General features: G+C 41.8%; 1 protein-coding gene across 1 annotated transcript in view; it reads left to right on the top strand.

Annotated features, from left to right (window-relative positions):
• The first annotated feature begins 5,196 nt into the window (after window positions 1–5,196).
• The window catches only part of TIMMDC1 (translocase of inner mitochondrial membrane domain containing 1), a 105,651-nt gene continuing 89,064 nt past the window's right edge, over window positions 5,197–21,783 (top strand). The window contains exons 1-2 of the mRNA XM_086935853.1: window positions 5,197–5,304; window positions 13,562–13,778. Coding sequence (XP_086791979.1) covers window positions 13,576–13,778 — 203 coding nt within the window. The 5' untranslated portion in view covers window positions 5,197–5,304; window positions 13,562–13,575. The remainder of the gene's footprint in view (window positions 5,305–13,561; window positions 13,779–21,783) is intronic.

The following is a 21,783-nucleotide window of genomic DNA, read 5'->3' as shown; positions in this document are numbered from 1 at the left end:
AATTTACTCCGAGAATTGAGCACATGTGCAAAAATCTGAGGATTGTGAGGAATAGTTCTACACACCAAAAGAGCAACCTCCTACCATTACCCTTGTTAGTAGACAAGGAAGCGGCGAGTTTGCTGCTACCTACAAAAACTTTAGAAAGGCCTGGTAATTTAATCGGTGGGGACAAGGGCATAAGCAAGGCGGGACAAAACACTGGAAGTATAGCTAGCTTACCAACCCAGGGAAGCTCCAGCAAGGTACCAGATAAACCCAAAGTTTATAGCCCGAAAGGTACTGACTTGATGCCAAGTTTCGATGTTTTGGAATTACCACCAGCATCTTCCCCTTATGTAATCATCCTAGCTGGGGTACCCTCATTGAAAAGAAGCCAAACTGAATCTTGGCATAGCCTACGAAATAAGGTTGTCAGATTTAAAAGATTTCGACCGAAGAACAGAGAAGATATTTTGATGGTTCGCAGAGTGGGGTGGTTGGGTCACTCCTCAAAAAACATCAGCGGAAATTGTGTGGTTATCAATCTTATACGCTCTCAGCAAGCCAGGAGGATTTTGGAAACAATGGAGGAACCCCAGGGTGAAAGTACGCTTATTAGCGTACTTCCCTTGGGTTACTTCTATAAACCATGGCATGTAGGGGCACCAAGACATCAGCTTCCCTTTACCCCCCTAGAAAATAGATTTGAGGGTTTCAACACTCTAGAGGAGGTAGATTGACTAACCACATCATATTCCTCTATACCTTCCCCCATTAATACTAGCCTGGAGTTTACTCTGGGCAGAATGTCACAACCACTGCCTTCTCCGCAATTGGTGAAAGACAATAGTAGGTCTGTTAAAATCTGTGGGGAAGGCACATTGAGACCAAATGTTAGTGACTACAGAAAAATGGGGCTAGACCCAACACCGACTAGAACAGGGTTTTCCACTTCCCAAGTTGGCCAACAAGACCTAACTTCCCCTACACTCAGTAGGAATCTTGAAGTCAAAATGTTGTCTTGGAATATTGCAGGCTTATGCAGGAACCTCCGGGACATTAGTATCTGCTGTAATTACCTTGACGAAAATGATATAATACTCTTACAGGAGCCCTGGTCTCTGGATATTCCACATAGGTTGGGATACAAATCTTTTTATTGCGAAGCCACCCCTTCTGTAAGAGGAAGGGCTTCTGGGGGCTTGGTGTTCTGGATAAAAATCGATTTACAAATTGAAGTCACTCTGCTTTCCATCGGATCCCGTGACTTGTTAGGTGTTAAAATAATGACCAGAGAAAAAAAGAATGTCTATTTAATAAATGCATATAATAGGCCCAGCCCTTTAAATAAGGAATCCGGGCTGATTGACCAACTGGATCTCTTTCTTAATACTCTGAGTCCTAACTCATAAATAATTATAGGAGGGGACTTTAATTGTAAATATGAGCCAATACTGGGATTGGATGGTTTATTTGATGAACAGGACAAGGCAAATAATATCCCCGCTTTAGATAGCAATGGGGAAGTAAAATGTACTGTTGTGGCATGCCAAATTTTACAACTAACTGTAGGGCACGACTTAAGGGCTTGTAACTGTCGTTTCCAGTCAGATAGACCAGCGGCCCCTACATTTTGTAGAGGAAATTCCAAGTCCCATATAGATTTCATAATGGTCTCCATGAGTTCGTGGCACTTTTTGCTGATTTCAATGTTGGGTATAACTGAGAGTGATCACTTACCGTTACAATTAACCCTGGATCCTCAGCCTTTCAAAATAAATACAGCTACTGAAATAGCGCCCAAGGGGTATGATGGTGAACCCCAGATAAGTAATAACAGGTGTGCAATAAGATGGCCATATATCTTAGCCAAGGAGACATCTATGACATGTATTTACAATACCTTTGCCGATAAAGTTGCTACATGCCAGGATCTCACCTTAGGCGATCATGGAGTATTAGATATGCACCTTAATTTGGTTGATGCTTTAACTCCTCTTCTCAGTAAAATCTATGAGAAGGGGGATAGATCGCATAACATCAACTTAGAACATGGCAACCCATGGTACAATAAAGTGTGCCGTGCAGCAAAGTCTCTCCTGATCCAGGCAATTAAAACTAAGGACTCAAAGGGAATCAGAGATACCAGACAAGCTTATAAGAAAACCTTCTCCTATTCAAAGAAAGCTTGGGATGAGGAAATCTGGGCTGATCTACTTATGGCAGCCAAAATGAAGGATCAAACCACTTTCTGGAGCCTAATATCAAAAGGAAATAAGTCAGGCAGATCTTGTAAGGACACCTTCCTTGATGAAAAAACATGGAGAGATCACTTTCTTAAGTTATACTCCCTAAACAAAGAGGGGTTCCCCATAGCTGAACAGGTGGTCGCTTTGCCACAACGGACTACTAATCTATACTACAGCCTAGAGGAGACTGTCCAGGTGATACAGGCCATCAAACCAGGGAAAGCCCCGGGACCTGATAAGATCCCTGGCGATCTACTCAAGCATGATATAGAAGTTTGGGGACCGTATATTAATTTCCTATGCAACTCTATAGCAGCAGGTACTCCAATTCCGGAGTCCTGAAAGTGGGCTGAAATCATAACGATTTTTAAAAAAGGAGATTGTTATGATCCAGCAAATTATCGCCCAATTAGTATGATAGATCTTATTCAAAAAGTTTATGCCAGACACATTTTAAACAGGCTTTTAGAGTGGATGGGTGACTCCCAGATACTATCCAAATATCAGGCAGGGTTCAGAGCAAAAGTCAGCACTGTAGACCAGGTTTTTAGGTTTACTTGTATTGTTTGGAAATATATCAAAATTAAAAAGGGAAGTTTGTATGTTGCTTTTATGGACCTGAGTGCTGCGTTCGATCTTGTCCCTCGTGCACTTTTATGGGAAACATTAGCAAACATAGGGGTACCTGGTGAAATACTTATAGAATTAATCAGACTCCACACAGGGAACTAAGCCAAAGTGAGATGGGGGAAGGGAGGGGAGTTAACACAGGCCATACCAGTGAGACAGGGCGTACGCCAAGGTTGCGTGTTAGCGCCTACGCTGTTCACACTTTTTGTTAACGATATACCCACGTACTTAGGGAACTGTGCAAATGACTCTCCAAAACTAGGGGGTGAATTGATTCCAGCACTACTTTTTGCTAATGACACCATCCTCATTTCACAGACCCCAAAGGGACTCCAAAATTTGGTGAATTGCTTTTATAGTTACTGCGTGGATAAAGGATTGGAAATTAATTCTTCAAAAACTAAGTACATGTCTATAAATCCCCAGAAAACCTTTAGGAAAAATGTGGCCCTAACAACCAAAAACTAGAACTTGTGGGTAGTTTTAATTATTTGGAAATTATGTTGGACAGTAAACTATCCTGGAAAAGGCAGCTTGAAAAGAGCAGAATAGCCCTTTGTCAGAACTCAATGCCCGTTCTAAAAATTCACGGTGGTAGCCAATCTAAGGCCATCACTCCAGCGTTGGAAGTATTCAAAGCAAAGGCCCAATCAGCAGGACTCTATGGGGCTGAGATTTGGGGACCATCCTGCAAAAAGAATTTTGAACGGGATGAAAACATCTTTATACGGAGGTTGTTAAAAATTCCGTCTAGAACCCCCCTAGTTCCTGTGTTTTTGGATGTTGCTATCAAACGTACAGACCATCATGCTATTTTAAGGCCTTTACTGTATTGGATTAAGATATGGACCCCTCCTGAGTTGGACAACTATAGATGTGGCCTGATAGAAATTATGCAGTTCGATGGGCACAAAAATATTCCTTGGTTCAAACATATTTCTCTCTGGACAAATAGATTAGGGTTATCCCATTATTGAGATGAGCCCTTGACACTGACACCCTCTTGTAAAAAGTCTTTAAAGTGTGCATTCTGGTCTTATATCAGTAACCCACTAGTACAGGGCACATCTTTTGGTTCACTTACCCAAAAGTTTTTAATTTTTAAAGATACTGTTTCCTCTGAAGCCCTCATGGATGAGATTGGACCACCAATAGCAAAAAGTTTATATTTACAGTTTAGATACTGGGTCCTACAGATAAACGCAAATACATCCAGGTGGGGGGGAAACGCGGGTACTCCCCTATGTATCTCCTGTACACTGCAGGCGAAGGAAGATGATGTTCATCTATTCTTCTTCCGCCCGTTATATAAGTTGCCCTGGGTTCGCTGGATTAGACCTTTATGCAGGAATATGGGTGTTAGGTCTTGTAAAGATGCTGAACGTATACTGAGGACCAATACTACACAGGTGATTGTGTTTTGCATATCCAGTTTCCTATATAACGTTTTCTTAATCAGGAAGAAGGCTGGGCTCAAATTATAGTGCAATTGAACTGTTTATTTAACTTCTGCTTTGTAAATACTAAGTGCTGCTAATACATTTTAAACTGGCTTTTAAACAAATGTTATCATATTTATGAAGTAAATTTAATGTTTTTAGGGTATGATTTATAAAGCTGATAAATTGTATATCTTTTTCCCAAACATTTTTGTAAATGGACTATGGAGTTAATAACACTATGTAATGTTTTATCGTGTGCTTTTATGGCTAATGTTAGCCGAAATAAAGTTGAAACAAACAAACAAACAAATTAATGTTTTTTAAAAATAAAATAATAATATATATATATTAAAGCACCTGTCTCACTCAGCGCTTCGAGTCCACAGAGCAGCTGTTACAGCTGTCAGTATTTCAGCCAATCGCAACCTCACTCCCAAGCTGAAGCCTGTCCGAGGTTCAGCCAATCGGAGAAGAATTAATGGGGGCCAATCAGAAGCCCACGAGAGTGCGCCTGATAGTCAGCGCTCTTCTTTTATAGATCAGGCGGCCATCTTGGTATGTCGTGTAAAGGCATGTGGTCGCAATGTGCAATAAGTTATGCTTCACAGTAATTTGCTATTGTTTGTTTCGTTAAATATCAATTAGTGAGAACTTGCTGAGAGAAAAGTAAAGCAGAACACCGATGCTAGATCACATTTTATTGATGGTGGCACTTCTTTTCCTCTTTGCTGTTATTGTTTTGTACTCCTGAATCCTAGCCACCCCATGCGCATTTCACGCTTCACTTCATACTTCTCACCACTTGAACATATTTGCGGAGATGTTGTGTGTGAACCGCTGACTTCCTGTAGGTTCCGATAGGCGTACACTGCTGTTCAAGCCTCGCTCTGGCTGCCGATACCGCACTCTGATTGGACGGTCTGCGTTTCAAGACTCGCTTTGAAGCCCGGGTGCCTGAACTTGAAAGATGGTGCAGCCTCTGCTTTGACCCTGGCTTGGAGGTAAGAGAAGGGAAAGAAGCCACCGATGGAGCCTGGGGATAGACCCCGAGTGAGGCCCCCCGGGTCCTGCCATGTGCACGGGCCTATCAGTGAGCAGTGGGCGATAGAATGCCCTTCAGAGCCTTTGCAATGGTTACTTTGCCCCATAACATACATGTTTAAAGCTGTCTGGCTTCCAGTAGTTCAATTAGCTGTCAAGTTTCTGTGGTGGCCTCCTGCTGTCTCATGCACCCTCTTGATGCTCCCTGCTGCTCAGCCTGTGAGTGAGGTCATTAGATGGTTGGATTGTACGGAGTGTTTGTGCTTGGTTGAGTGGACAGTCTGACTGAGAAGGGCTGAGTAGCAGAGTGCAGCACCTGGCGGGGCTTTACCTGATTTACCTGCAACTTGATCTAAACCTGTATCTTTGTTAACCTACAAGACTACATCCTTGATTGTAACTCTGGCGACCAGGTTGGGTTTCGAGATGTTAAGATGCACAGGCAATCAATACATTCCACAAATCAAAAATTCACAATGCAATTGTGTACAAAGCCCAAAAACTGCACACAACTACTCATTCCCCTCTAAAAACATGCACTGTAACAGGACTAGCCTGTAACACCCCATAACGCAACATTGAAATGGGACCAGGGCTTCCAAACGCTACTGCATTAGGGTGTAACCACGTACCCCCATCACCATACACTTAAGTAGGACCTACGCTCTACTGCATAGGGGTATAACAACATACCCCCTTAACATTGGACTAAAAACTGCCCCATCATTCTAACCCACTGGATGGAATGGTAACTAACCACTGGGTTTAACACATTGCCTCTACATCCTAAACCCCTTAAGTAGGATGGTTAAACTCGGACTTCACAAAAATGTCACTCAATGACTTGCGGGACCTCTGACTCCCGTAGTACTTCACACGTGCCTCAAAAGAAATGCATAAGGCACACAATTGATTGACGGAATGCAGAATAAATCAAAACATTCACCCCCAGTCAAGAGATCTGGGTTAAATCCATCATTCTTTTGCTCACCATGCCACCCCAGTTTAGACCTGGCCATATGCAAATCAGTCTTGACCCTGTGCCTCATGGGAACCGTCCAGCCCGAACTGCCAAACCAGGTCCTTTATGGACCGGAAACAAGCATCCTAGGACCGGTTTCGGGGTTTCCCCCCTCTTCAGCCAGGATAGCTTGATTCCAGTGGCACAGTGAGCCCAGGACCCACGTCTGGGCATACCTGGTGCACTTAGGTCGAGAAAACAAAAGACACACAATTGATGGACGGAAGGCAGATCCAATCAAAACATTCACCCCTAGTCAAGAGATCTGGGTTAAATCCATCATTCTTTTGCTCACTATGCCACCCCAGTTTAGATCCGGCCATATGCAAATCAGTCTTGACCCTGTGCCTCATGGGAACAGTCCAGCCCGAACTGCCAAGCCAGGTCCTTTCTGGATCGGAAACAAGCATCCTAGGACCGGTTTCGGGGTTTCACCCCTCTTCAGCCAGGATAGCTTGATTCCAGTGGCACAGTGAGACCGGGACCCACGTCTGGGCATACCCGGCACACTGGGGAGAAATGCATGGCAGCCCACACGGCCTGTTTTTAAATGCTGCAACAACCCTCACAATATCGACAATAGGCAATTTGGGGTAAGGCCCAAAATTCACTCACCGCAGTGATTACTTGCTGCTGGTTAATCCCTTCCAGTATGTGCCATATATTGCTGCTCCCATGCCGCCAATTCGATCCTCACTGGTATTTCATCCACAGTGACATCCAAATCGGGGCTACATTTAGGCATTTAAAGTTAATTCCAGCTCCTTTCCCAAGTGTCCCAATTCCAACGCTGAGTTCAGGTACAGGTTTCCTGCAGGTTAAATGCTCCTTGCCTTTCCAGTTCACTCCTCACCAATGTTTCTCTCATTCTTTTGAAACAGGCATCCCTCAGCATCTGCTGCACGCTTACAGTGGCATGTTAAAAAGCCCTGGCCTGCAGGCTGTCTGGTGTAAATGGACACTGGTTGGACTGCCAGGCCCTATTCTTCCTTACACACTTCAAACTCTTTTTCTTGGTAATTCTCTTCGTTTCTTCTGCAGTTCTTCTAGTTTTGCCTTAGTTTCTTGTTTCTCAATTGTAGTTTCTTTTCCATTAGTCACCAGTGTTACAATGAATAACATTGTGCCTAGCAGAGTAGTATGGATTAAAGATGAACATTTATTAAGCTTGCACTAAGTTACAGATAACTCCCTACCAGGAGCAGCATCCTTACTGCTCAGCCCTTTCCTTCAACTAACACTCTTTCAACCACAAACACTCTCAACATTCTAATGACTTCACACACTGGCTGAGCACCAGGGACCTCAAACTTTGGAGGGATGGCATAGCAACCTACGAAAGTCACAACACATCTTCCCCTCTTAAGGAAACTATAGAACATTTAAATAAAATGATACGAGTCCCATAAGTATTCCCTCTCAACAACCATCAAATCAAAAGGACAAAAGATACCACAGCCATATTAAATAGGTAGCCCCTCTGAACTGCAGGCTTTCTGGTGTATTCGACACTGGTGGGGCTGCCAGGCCCAATCCTTCCTCACCGGCTTCAATCTCTTTTGTTTTGTAATTTACTCAGTTTCCTCAGCAGTTTCACAAGTTTCGTGTTAGTTTGATGTTCTTCACATGTAGTTTCTTTTCCACTCGTGCCAGTGTTACAATGAATAAAAGATGGTGCATAGCTGAGTAGCATGAATTAAAGATGAACGTTTATTAAGCTTATTCCAAGTTACAGATAATGCCCCACCAGGAACAGCATCCTTGCTGCTCAGCTCATTCCTTCAACTGACACTCATCCAACCACAAACACTCTTAATATTCTGTTGACCTCACACATTGACTGAGCAGCAGGGACCTGGAACTCTGAGGAAGATGCATAGCAACCAAGGCAAGTCACAAAACTTTCCAATAGGGATAAGTTCTTTATTTTAGAGGTGTGTGAAATTTGCACATTTTGCTTTTGTGTAATTGCACGAATTTAAGAGAATTTTCATGAAATGACACGAAATACAAAACCAGCATTTGGTGCTTTACCATACATGCCAACATTTTAGATGAGGAAAGTGCAAGATATTGAAAAAAATGGGAGAATATTTTTGTCCCTTTGATGTCTATTGCAGCAGAGGCAATTTTAGGCCAGAAAAAAAATTGAGTCTCCCTCCTGAATCAGGGCTTTTGGCATGTATGCTATACTTAAGCATGAAATGCATCCTCATGTCCAATGCAATTTGCGCTTATACAACTGGTCATTCTCATTGTTCCCGTGCAATGGTGCTAAATGTTTTGCTGCAAACAGTGCGTACAATGAGATTTAAATACTTTCACCTAACTTGAGGTTACCTGAGATCGTTTATGTTGTCCCATAAGTCTATTTGTCACTTTTTGACTTCAGCCAGAGCTTGGCGAAAGCCATATTTCCCAAAGTTATTTAGAGTAAGTAATAATTTGAGTAATCAGTATCATCACAGGAACTGACATCATGTGGCTCATGATTCAAATGACATTACGGGTTCATCAGTAAACGTGGTAAATGATTAAAATAGCGCTTAGCTAAAGTATTTACTTTTGTGCATGCTATTTTAATAATTTTACCAAAAGAAACAGGTTTGTATATCCCTAACTTAGTACCGTGTAATAAAGGACGCATAATGGTAACTTTTGAACCTGTAACATAATTCATTATAATGCAGTCCTATACATAACCAAACTTGATGGGAAGGAACATAATGAGGTCTGTTAATGTCTATTCACTATGACTTCATCTTTGTTTCATGCTCAGCACTGCTTTGTACGTATCTTTTTGGTGACCTCTGTGGTCTCCTTGCTGCTAGAAAAGCACCTATAATGAACGGCGACTTGTCCAGAGTATAAATGGCAGTGTGCTTTAATCGCTCCTTCCTTGCCTATCCCTCACTCACATTCCCTCCCTTGTATGTGCGGATGCAAACTATGATGAGTATGATCCTGTTTGACAAGCCAGCACTCAACTTGTGCCTAACTCATCACAGCCGATTGTAAACACACACCGCCTTTAACCTACAAACATGCTGGCGCAAGCGGACATGCAAGCCAGAAACCACCAGTATCCTGATCTCTTAATGCTCCTGCTGCATATGCTCTTAATCTGTGCTTACTCTGCACTTACTAAATAATCTTACTAGTGTATTTTCAGTATTTGCCTGTGCCTTGCACCTCTGCCTACCTAGGTGAACAAACTGTCAGTAGTTACTACAGCTCTCATCCGTACTCCAGGTCCTCACATGGTCATTTGCAATCCTCTCAGAACTCCCCAATAGAAATCAGTGGGATGACCTAGCCTGTGTGGTGCCTGTACGGAGCGGGTGGGAACAGCGGGTCAAAAGGAATTTGAGCAGAGTCATTTGCATTCGGCCAGAACTGAGCTTCCTACCATCAGTGCAAATAACATTGTTTGTGTGAGGGACATTGAAAGCTCAGAGACTGCTTTAGGATCAGGAAAAGATTTAGCAGACAAGACCAAGAGCCTCCTTAGAGAGGAATTGAAGTGCTAAAAATACAGCCAGTTTCCAATGTGAGCCACCACCTACCTTACCTCCCCTTGCTGGGGGAGAGCAAGAAGATGCCAATCCACAAGGATCACCCAAGACATCCATAGGTCAGCGTTGGGAGGCTATCCCACTAATTGATCACAGCATTGAAGAGGAAATGCCAAAATATGAGCCAGAAGACCCGGCAGGCCCCAGAGGCAACAGATTCACTAGATCCATCCGATGTGACCTCATACCAGGACAGCACTGTATTTAAAAAACACAGGGAATAATGCACAATAGGTGCTTCTGCATATGAGTCCACTTACAGGGAGGGCTGTCCTCAACAAGGAAGAAATACTCTCCTGCCCCACCCATAATGGGGCAGCCTCCTTTTTCCGAGGACCGATGCGGTGTTCATAAAGAACTGCAAAGAGAAAACCTTTGTCAGAGATATGACGAAGTCGAGGGTCAGCAATTAAAGAAACAGAAGGGTCTGCAGGGAGTGAGTCAGTTTCCCACTTCCCTGACACCTACCACCACATCTCCCTCCCACATCCCTACCTGCACTTACCTGTGCGCCCCGGTTACCCTAGTGTTAGCAGCTGTAGACAAACCAACAAATGCAGATGCCAGGCATCACCATGGCTTCCTCCGATGCAACTGTGGCTACATTCACTTTTAAACCAGTGGTCCAGATAGTGAATTATGGAAGGTGGAATTTTGGGATCCCAAACTAAGGAAGACCGCTTTGACTACACACTGGCCTCTGAGACTTTCCAGTTGGCACTAGGCAGAGCCACAAACTCTCCAATATAAAGCAGGGCTGGAAAGCTGCATAATATGCAACCGTATAGAGACATCAAAGATATTGAGTGCAACCACTAAGTGACACCGGCGATCTAGGAAAACACCAGCAATATCTCCCCAGTGAGAAACAGACCAACCGGAAACTCCATCTCAGACCCATCCAAGTGGCAAGGAACAAATCTACGTCTGCAGCAAATGCGGGGGGTGAACATAGGAAACCACCAAACATTCCCTGAGACAGAGTTTGGGGAAAGAGAAACCCAAAATAACAAGCCTGCTACATGAAATCGAGTCCTGTCTGCTCACAATGGAACGAAACCAGTGCAGACGAGAAGGAATTCAAGTGCCAGAGAAGTCCACAATCATCCACCCAGAAGCCAGCACATCATTATTCAACAAGGGGAACAAACAGGTGCTGATACTCCTACTGGATCAGGCTCCAAAACCCTCTGCAGACTGGTAGTAAAAGTCAAACAGAACATAAAATGAGGAACAAGAGGGTGGATGAAGAGCCATCCGAGCCCCGTGGCACAAACAGCAGGAGCAAGGAAAGGTTGGGACAGCTGGAAGTGTGCAGCAGGCGCCCACCTCTGCAAAGTCAGACTTCTAGGCAGAAGGATGAGGAAAATCAACAATTCCCTGAGGGGCCAGATTCTTCAACTAAAGATAGAAATGGGAGCTATCAAAAAGGTGGGCAACACTAAAAGAACCAAATAATTCACAACAGGAAGCCGCAGCCCAAAGCAAATGAAAAAAAGACCAATCTGGAGAAACCCCTCCGACAAACAATCTAAAAGAGACCACAGTCATCTCTTAGTGGAATGCAGCCACCAAGACGAAATACCCCCACCTAGAAAAGAAGCTGCGAGTCCACAGTCCAACAAGTGAGCGAGCGACATCTCTCGACCTAAAGCTGGTAAAATGGATAGAACCAGTGAATGAAGACTTAGCGTAAGAACACCCAGCGATGCCACATTCAAAGAAGGAGAAAACGTCTAATGTTAGATTTGACCGGAGAAGCTGACTGCGTACAGAGCAGCAAAGAATAAAGAATCACACGGTAGGTGTGTACTGCAAATACATGTCAGAAGCAACAGTAGACACATAAATACAATTGTAGCTGCAGTATCTATCCCAGAGTCACTGGTCTCACTGAGAAATTGTTCTGCTGGCAATCAATGGAAATGAATGCAGGGAAAGTTGAATATCTATGATTCGCAAAAAGATTCAACTTGCAAGAGAAACCAATAGTAAATACGTTTTTTTGCATATAAAGAGGCCCGAATTTTGAAAAGAAATCCATTGACCACTTTAGCAGAACAGTTGAGAATTATCCCGCCTCGTGAAAGCATTAGCAAAGACACACCCCTCACTTGAAGAGGAGGAAGAAGGCCGCAAAAGGGTGTGCCTAGAATACAAAGAATGCTGCAGCAACAAATGATGGATGGAATGCTGAATGACTAAAACATTCACCCCCAGTCAAGACATCTGGGTTAAGTCCATCGTTTTTTGCTCACTATACCACCCCAGTTCAGACCCAGCCGTTTGCAAATCAGTCTTGACCCTGTTCCTCATGGGAACAGTCCAGCCCGAACTCCCAAGCCGGGTTCTCCCTTGACTGGAAACAAGCATCCTGGGATCGGTTTTGGGGTAATATTCCTTATCAGTCAGGCTAGCTTGAATCCAGTGGCTGGACTATGAGAAACAGGGTCAAGACTAATTTACATATGGCTGGGTTCAAACTGGGATGGCGTGGTGAGCAAAAGAACGATGGATTGAACACAAATCATTTTGACTTGGGGTGAATGTTTGCATTGTTCAGTATTCTGTCCATCATATATTCCTTTTGCTTTTGTTAAGTGTTAAGATTATGCTCAGATGTGGGTCACATGCTCACTGAGCCACTGTATTCAAGCTAGCCTGGCTGATGAGGGGTGAAACTCCGAAACCGGTCCTTGGATGCTTGTTTCCGGTCCAGGGAGGACCTGGCTTGGCAGTTCGGACTGGACTATTCCCATGGGGCACAGGGTCAAGACTGATTTTGTGTATAATAATATGTGTGAATAATACCTTTTGTGCTTCTGACTTTTATCAAACCATCTCGTGCTTCCTCCCCCACCAACCTTACTAGACATGTCGCCTAAATCCAGCTCTAGGCCTCTGGTGGTGCTGTCTCTGGACCACACTGCGCCACGCACCCCAGCCTCTCATAGTAACAGCTTTCATTATCTAAGCCCTACTTCGAGTCCTCGCGTGCCTTTGTACTATCGTTCCAGGCATTGCCTCTTCGAACCACTGCCTGTCACCCCAAAGTCTCTCTTACATAGTATGCCACACACTCCAAAGCCCCCTAACATCACCTACTTCCGGGTTGTCCAACAACTCTCACATGTGACTGTTCTGTTGATGTGATTTCTGTAGAAACTGTTCAGCGCTAAGAACCTGTGGAGACATTTGCAGTATAGGAAGATGAATACGTGCGTTGAGTAAGTGACTGCTGTGTTGACGTGTTACACGTTATAGGTTCGATTCCCAGCAGAGCTGTCTAAGCCTCTCATCTGGACGTGTTGATAAAATGTGTGCCACTTTTGTTCGTTAACAATAACTCTACAAGTACCTGAGGTTCGTGGTGCACTTTCATTATTATTTTTCTCAACATTTTAAACCCTGGCATTGCTCAGAAGGCCTCACCAGTGGTGCAGCAGCGACAACTTCCCATAGTGATCAGAGAGCAGTGAGATGGCTTCAGATTGCCAGTTTGCTGTCTCTATCCTATTCGAGGCAGAGAGATATCACTGAGCAGGTTGTCAAGCTATTTCTTGGATTGTTATTGCATCTGTCTTGCTGTAATATTTACCACTCCTTTTCTTTACTTCTCAGTGGCGGCTTCATCCATGGGGATACCAGAGCCTTACGGTCATTCTGGCCTGACTCTGCGTCAGCGCCTGTGCCCCTTTCCTCTGGTCCTGGCGCAGGAAGACAATGCCATGCCTCATCTGGACAAGGAGCTGCTAGTTCTGCCCGATTGCATGGGCAGCCCTCCCCCGCTACCCCCAGAGTCGGGATGGGATCGGATCCAAGAGCTGTTTAAACATGAGTGAGTATGCATATGTTTGTAGGCAGTCTGTGAGTGAGTATGCATATGTTTGTAGGCAGTCTGTGAGTGACCATGTCCCAATGTGCGTCAGCGTCGGCTTGAGCATGTTACAAACTGATTTGGAATTCTTCCGAGTACTCCCAATATAAATAATCACAGTCCTCCAGTTCAGGTATCCTTATGAAGTGTTCCAATTTAATACTTCTTCTCAAGTTAGCGATTCCACACCACGCAGCCAACACATGTTTCGTCTTGTCTGTACAATGATATAAGACTTCTTCAGGGCTGCAAGTAACAATAATACAATTTTCCTTACATTGTGTTGCCCTTTACATCTTGCAACAGCTTCTTACAATCAGATAAGGTTAAAGGGATACACCCTTTCTTCACCATGTGTCTCTGTGATAGAGTATATAAAGTAACAGAGTCCATAGCCAAGAATAAACCAAAGTCACCCAGGGTGTATTAAGAGTGTGCACACGTGCCATTATGGCAATAGTGCTAAAAGATTAAGGCTCTATCTTGTGAGAAAATCAAATAATTGTGGAATAATGAGGCAACAACTACCTACCCTCTTCCTAAGTCCAATAGTTTTTTTTTATCCAATCGAAGTACTCCAGAGTATTACCACCACTCTCCTTAGATCTACAATGTAAATACGAACTCCTTATTAGCTGTGGTTCAAATACTCATGGTCTGCATAATTTAACTCAAGCGTACAATAGCTCCTCAGTCTCAAAGTAATATCACATCACCCACATCTATATACGGCAAATCTACCCACTTCACAGCTTCTCCTCTTATAAAGGTCACTCACCATATTTCTCCTCAGTAAGGTTGAATATGGTGTAAACTTGCAAACCGGTGTAATCGGGCGTCGCGGTATCTGAAAGTAATTTATAAATCAAAAATAATACCTAGAACAACTACATCCTGGACATTGGTAGTCAATTACCTTAACGCAGTAATTCTTACCTTTTGGGTTGATCTCCCAAATACTGCCCGTCTCTGCTATCGTAATCCTCCTTAAAGTAAAACTCGTGTACGTGTTCTGTAAAGCAAAGGGTAAAGAGCTCTATAAGCAGATGTCCCTTCTAATCTAATCCCCTGCATCGTTTCCCCAGTACCGGCCGCTCACCTCAGCGTCCAACTTCTTCCATCAAAATCCTGGCATTCTGCGTGGGTGCCATATTAAACTACCTATTTGTAGCCAAATAGTATAAGTGCCATCTTTTAGTCGTTTCACTATTCCAGTCTAAAAATCTTAAACTCTTTAACAGTCATAGTATAAGTACCCGAATCTTACTTTTACATAAATGTACCATCTCGTAATACGTGTTACAGTTATCATGCAATTTCTAAATTTGCCGTGTTCATTCCCTCTTAATCTGACGAAATTATGTAAATAATTCCTAACAATATATCATGGTTGCGCTCCGGTAAGAGTTGACGGGCAGGGTTCGATCCTCTCGTCCGACCTCCTACTACTATTCTGCCACGCTCTATTAAATATATATTTCACTCATATTAGGATAGTAGTTAACTCCTTCATTCTATATATCACTTTGTAGCTAACGACGGACAGAGTTCGATCCCCTAGTCCAATATGTTATTTACTTCCATATCTGCGTGTCAAAAGCTATGTTCACCGTTCATCGGTAGACTTAATTGAATCAACTCATCTTGATGTTTTTCGCACTAATCACAATAGTATGTAGATCTGCTCTATTTATGATGCAGATGTTTCATGTTCCTTCTAGAGTTCCCAAGCAGTCGTTGTGCCTCATTATTAAAAGTAGAAAGTCAGAAATTCATAACTTAGACCAAGATAAGGTTGGAGATACGGACTGGAGAGGGTAGAATTTGTGAGGCAAAACACAGTCATGTATCATTATTCATCATCATTATCAATTGTTGTTAGTCACAATAATAGCGACATGTCATTCAGGTCCATCTCCAAAGTCCACTATTTACATCTTAATTACACGCATACACACATTATATTTACACAGTCCATTACATTAGATCACAATGCATTACTTTAATCTTGACCTAGATAGAATTCGAATTTGTGATCTACGTTCAAGCCCTGCTCTACGGCCTTCAGCTTCATTAACCACAATACTTCTCTCCGCCTCAAAAGTAATTGCCTATTCCCTCCTCTGGGGACTCGTTTTATGTGGCCAATCTAATGGAAGCTGAACACATGTCGTTCTTTTTCAGCAAAGTTTTTTACCATATTAGAGGCTATAGGATAATGTGTATCCCCATTCTTTAGAGCTCTAAAATGTTCCGCCATTCTGTCTTTAAGTCTCCTGATGGTACTGCCAACATATATCATGCTGCAACTACATAGTATCACATACACTACATGAGTAGTGTCGCAGTTGATAAACATGTCTATAGTATTCTCTCCAGTATCATTGTAGTTAAAAGTAGTCACCTTTGTTTTTGCCCACCTATACGAGCTACACCTACCACATTTATGAAATCCCTTAAGTTTACTAGTTAACCAATTCTTATCCTCTATTTTCTTCGGGTAGCTCGGACTAATAAGATTAGATAGGGTAAGGCCTTTCCTAAAGGTCAGACCCAGTTTATTTCCTATACATGGTTGTAGATCTTTATCCATACATAGTAAATGCCAATGTTTCTTAAGAATAGAGTATAATCTGGTACTTTCTGTATTGTAATTAGTAATCATTCGTACCATCACTTTATCCTTTGTCTCTTCTCGTTGTGTTTACTCAGTGTTTTGCTGCGTTTCAATTTCTTCACCCTAGTCACAGCTTCCTTTATAGTCTTATCCTGGTATCCTCGATACATGAACCTACGTGACATATCCTTTGTTATTTTCAAAATCTTTTTCATTGGTACAGTTACATCTTGCTCTCACCATCTCGCCATAAGGTATAGCATTAATCTGGCTGCTAGGATGGCAGCTACTCGCGTGTAATACAGCGTTACAACTCGTGGGTTTTCTGTACATTCTATTCCCCAATTTCTCATCCTCTACAAACAGTTCAATATCCAGAAAAGTAATCAGTTTCTTATCATATTGTGTAGTAAACTTGAGGTTCATTCTGTTGTCATTGAAATAATCAAAAAAAACCTTGAGTTTGTCGACTGTACCAGTCCATATTAATAAGCAATCGTCTATGAAACGTCCCCAGTAGTGTATATGTTGTACCCATCTTCTTCCTTCATGGCCCCAGATTCGCTCCGCCTCGAACGACCCCATAAAGAGGTTTGCAAAAGACGGAGCGAATCTGGAACCCATCGCAGTTCCCCGACGTTGCCTGTACCACTGCCCATCAAACAAAAACACATTATTTTCAAGGACCATTTCTGTCATTTTCAGAATCATCTGAGTATGGTCATAGTACTCTGTCGGTCTCTGACTCAGGAAGTGATCTAGTGCCTGTATCCCCAGTTCATGCTCTATATTAGTGTATAGTGACACTACGTCCAGTGTCGCTAATAACATACCATCCTCCCACACCATGTCACTCATGATATTAAGTACGTGTTTAGTGTCTTCTATGAATGATGATAGATTATGAACATGTATCCTGAGAAATGTATCAATATACTGCGAAAGACGTTCTTTAGGTCCACTAATCCCAGAAACTATGGGCCTACCGGGAGGTCTATCCCTACATTTATGCACCTTAGGTAGCGTGTACATACAAGGTGCTTTAGGTGTTGATACCAATAAATATAAGTATTCATCGTGATCCAAAAGGGACAGATCATACCAGCTCTTCAATTGTTCATTAATTTTCTTAGTCAAAGCTTCTAAATGGTTCATAGATAGTTTCTCATAATATTGTGCATCTCCCAATTGTGAATATACCTCGTTGTTGTAATCACACGTATTCAAGACCACTAAATTGCCACACTTATCAGCTCTGCGTATAGTTATCTCTGTATTATTCATCAAGTCTCTCAAGGCTATTCTTTCACCAACGGTAAGATTATCCTTCCTATACCTAACTCTTTTCAGATCCTTCTTGTCAATCTATTTATCTATGTCCACATGAGCAGCTCTGTAAAATGCATCTAAAGTGCTACCTGATGTCATCTGGGGTGACCATTTAGATTAAGTCTTGAGTCCACTCCACTCACTAAGAAAGCGGTCGATCTCTAAATCCTCCAGTAACCTGGATATAGTCACAGGGTCATCCTCTTTATCTGTAAGTGAGAGAAGTAGTTGTGTTTCTTTCAATTCCTGAATCGTTAGATTGCTCACAGTTTTATTTTTCCCTATTTAGTTTTTTCTGGTACATTAGCAAAAAACTTTCTTAGTTTTAGTCTTCGTACAAATTTAAATAAATCAATCTTTGTCTGTACCAATCAGAGTTAGTCATTGGGCAGAATCCCATCCCTTTCTTCAATAATGATGTCATATTTTCAGATATTTCACATGACGACAGGTTAATGATTTCAATATCTTTCAGTTCAGGTAAATCTTCTAAAGTCAGGGCTTCCATGACTTTAGTCTCATCCCCACTCTTCCTCCCTGATCTCCCCCTGCCTCTCCTCCCTCTCCTGGTCTTTTTTTTCACCTAGGTCCCGATTCCAGTTCTCCGTATCCCTGTTCCCTTTCCTCAGCTTGAGTACTTCTTCTAAAAAATTATTCTCTGGGGTTGGGAATTCATTAAGTTCTGGTATTTCATCATTATCACTACTATATATATTACTTGAGGCCGCATCTGCATCACTAGCTGCTTTTCTGTTTGGTTACGGGTGCTTTTTTCATTAGGTAATCAAAACGCTTAGCAAAAGTGTAAACGCTACCTGAACGGTAGTCCTTCTCGTCATGGTTTAATTTTCTTGCTTTTCTCCACTTAATATCCATTTGTAACTCGTTTAATTTCTCATCAAGTATAGTGTAATTTTTAATGGTTGCTTCAGGGAGGTTAAGTTCTTTTATTTGATCCTCTACCTTTTGGATTTCTATTAGTAGTTCTGCTATCTTCCTTTCTGCGTTATCGATCAAGATATTGATCAAATTCCTAGAGCTCGTGTTTAGTTCTTTTTCCCAGGTTACATATAAGTCCGGTTCCAGATCTTCATATGTAGGTATGATTTGAGATCTGAGCCCCCGAGGTATCCTATTTAGTATAAGATACTGTTTCAATGTAGCTACATCCCACCACTTATTCAATTATGTCCGTTTAAGTGACTCTAGCTTAATAAACTTGGCTCTTAGACCTTCATTTTTATTTTCTCTAGGGGGTCCTACAGCTGCTCCTATAGTGCCGCCTGCGACCAGATTGCTAAATAATTGTTCAGCTTCCTTATCCCTATTCATCTTAACCTTTGCGGCTGCTCTCAAACTTATAACAATACACAAAAGAAGGGATAACAGTTATGAAAGAGCGCACTGCAAGTATAAGGTAGGTAATATGTTCAGTCCAGATTGGTGCTCCAAGGAGAATATGAGCCGGTTACCACGACTTCACAAAACAAACCACAAAATGGTTCAACACAACAGTTCTGGAATTCTTCCGAGCACTCCCAATATAAATAATCACAGTCCTCCAGTTCAGGTATCCTTATGAAGTGTTCCAATTTAATACTTCTTCTCAAGTTTGCGATTCCACACCACGCAGCCAACACGTGTTTCGTCTTGTCTGTACAATGACATAAGACTTCTTCAGGGCTGCAAGTAACAATAATACAATTTTCCTTACGTTGTGTTGCCCTTTACATCTTGCAACAGCTTCTTACAATCAGATAAGGTTAAAGGGATACACCCTTTCTTCACCATGTGTCTCTGTGATAGAGTATATAAAGTAACAGAGTCCATAGCCAAGAATAAACCAAAGGTGTATTAAGAGTGTGCACACGTGCCATTATGGCAATAGTGCTAAAAGATTAAGGCTCTATCTTGTGAGAATCAAATTATTGTGGAATAATGAGGCAACAACTACCTACCCTCTTCCTAAGTCCAATAGTTTTTTTTTATCCAATCGAAGTACTCCAGAGTATTACCACCACTGTCCTTAGAATGTAAGGGGGCCAATTTATTTCGAAGTCCATCTGATCAACCATCTGTCTTAGAAGAGGATAAAACACAGAGGCGCAGCACTAGCTGAGCAAAGCACCGCGGAACGACATGAGCGCTTATTGAGTACAGCGTTTGTCTTCTTTGTGCTAGAGAGCACATAACCACGATAAAGATAACAGAAGGAAGCATGGAGGCCCTCAGTCATTGTCTTATTGATTTACAGCTTTCCATATACATTCACATAAAAGAACATCATACACAGTGAATACATCAGTACAATCACAGTAGCAGGTTCAATGTGGAAATAGGTTTTAAAAAATAAACATTTTTAAAACTTCTAGTTTCATTTTAAGGAGACATAATGAATAAACGATCCACTTCTATAGAAGATTTACCCAATTCCTTGAAAAAAGTGGTTTCAATAATTGTCATAGGAAGTGTAGTGCAGGGCAAATAAAAATAACGATCAAGGTCTTGCACATCACACTTACAAAATTAACAAATTATAACTTTTAAGGGCAATATTTCCCTAGCACCTGTAACTGCTCTCAAAGGCAACGCCTTCATAATTACCAATACAAAATGTGACAATCTTCATATTCTAGATGTAGAGTCAAATGTGACTGTTTTTTTTTATTTTTATTACAATAAAGGTAGACATAACACATTTATATCTATTCATTTGTGATCAAAATTCAGTATCTCATTTCAAAGGGACCAGGAGGAAAGTACTTTTAACCGGGATCTCTGCTGTAACAATGTCAGAGACTTGAAGACCGCCTGCCGTCTACCAAACAACTCCAAGGCATATGAGAAGGTTTTTCCAGATGTTCTGTCCGCTCACTTGGAATCGAAAAATGCAACATTTCTACACGCAGCAGTTACCTCAAAGATTTTCTTCCCAAAGTGATCAGCCAGAAACCCTAGAGTAAGACTGCGGCCGAACCTGCCGCAAACACACCGTACACACCGTACAGCCCAAGCTCTAGGCACATTACCTGTGTGGCAGTCATGGAATTCAGTGAGCACAGTTTAGCAATATTTTCCCTTCAGGAGACTTCATAAAAGGCCAATTACGAATATTAATAGTTTGTGTCCCATAGACCGGACTAAGGGGGATTTTTAGACGATGCAAAGTCGCTAGGTTTTTAAAGTGTCAAAGAGCGTGTGCTTTTTAAAAGCTTCGTAGACCATTTGCATGAGTTATAGCTTTATGAGACCATGCAATATATAATGTTTATTATTTAAGTTTGAATCAAAAATCTTTCAAGATAAAGGTTCATTTTAACAAATTCAAGGGATTCATTTTCTAGGGACCATCTAAATTTTACTTTCTTCCGATACATTCTTCCTTTAAACATGAGGATCTTACTCTTATATGTATTTATCCATAAAAAGTGCGCTGGAGCGCATAAATGTAGTTAATGTAGACTGTCTAGAGACATTTCTGTAGACTTTGAAGGGTGATTGAGCAATATTACATCGCCTGCATACAATAAACTGGGTAACTTTCAAAAACCTCGACTTGAAGTGTCCTCAGAAGTTGTAAAGAAAATATAAAGTAAATCATTTATATAAATGAAAAAATAAAGGTGCAAATAAACATCCCGGTTTTAAACCATTCTTTGTTAAAAGTTTTGAGAAAGGTCCTGTTCCCCTTCGAGTAGTATCTGACACCAACCAGGTAAAAGTGCGAAGGGCTATAACTAATTGCAGCAAATTATGGGGAACCCCTAAAGTTAAATTATTTTTCCACAAAATTAATCTATTTACACAATTAAAAGCTTGAAAAATGTCTGTAAGGGTTGAATAAATCAACCTCTTGTGCTTATGTATTTGTTCAGTAATGGATTGTAAATGGCAATATTATGTAATGTAGAACTGTTTGCTCTAAAACCTGCTTGCTCTATTGGTATTATATTATTACTAGTTGGCCAGCACTGGAGGGGTTCTAAAATACTTTTACCAAACATTTTCCCCACTGCATCG

The sequence above is a fragment of the Lissotriton vulgaris genome, chromosome 8 (assembly GCF_964263255.1).
Source record: "Lissotriton vulgaris chromosome 8, aLisVul1.2, whole genome shotgun sequence".
NCBI lineage: Eukaryota > Metazoa > Chordata > Amphibia > Caudata > Salamandridae > Lissotriton > Lissotriton vulgaris.
Note: the sequence above shows the minus strand (reverse complement) of the source record. Positions and strands in the feature narration are given on the sequence as shown.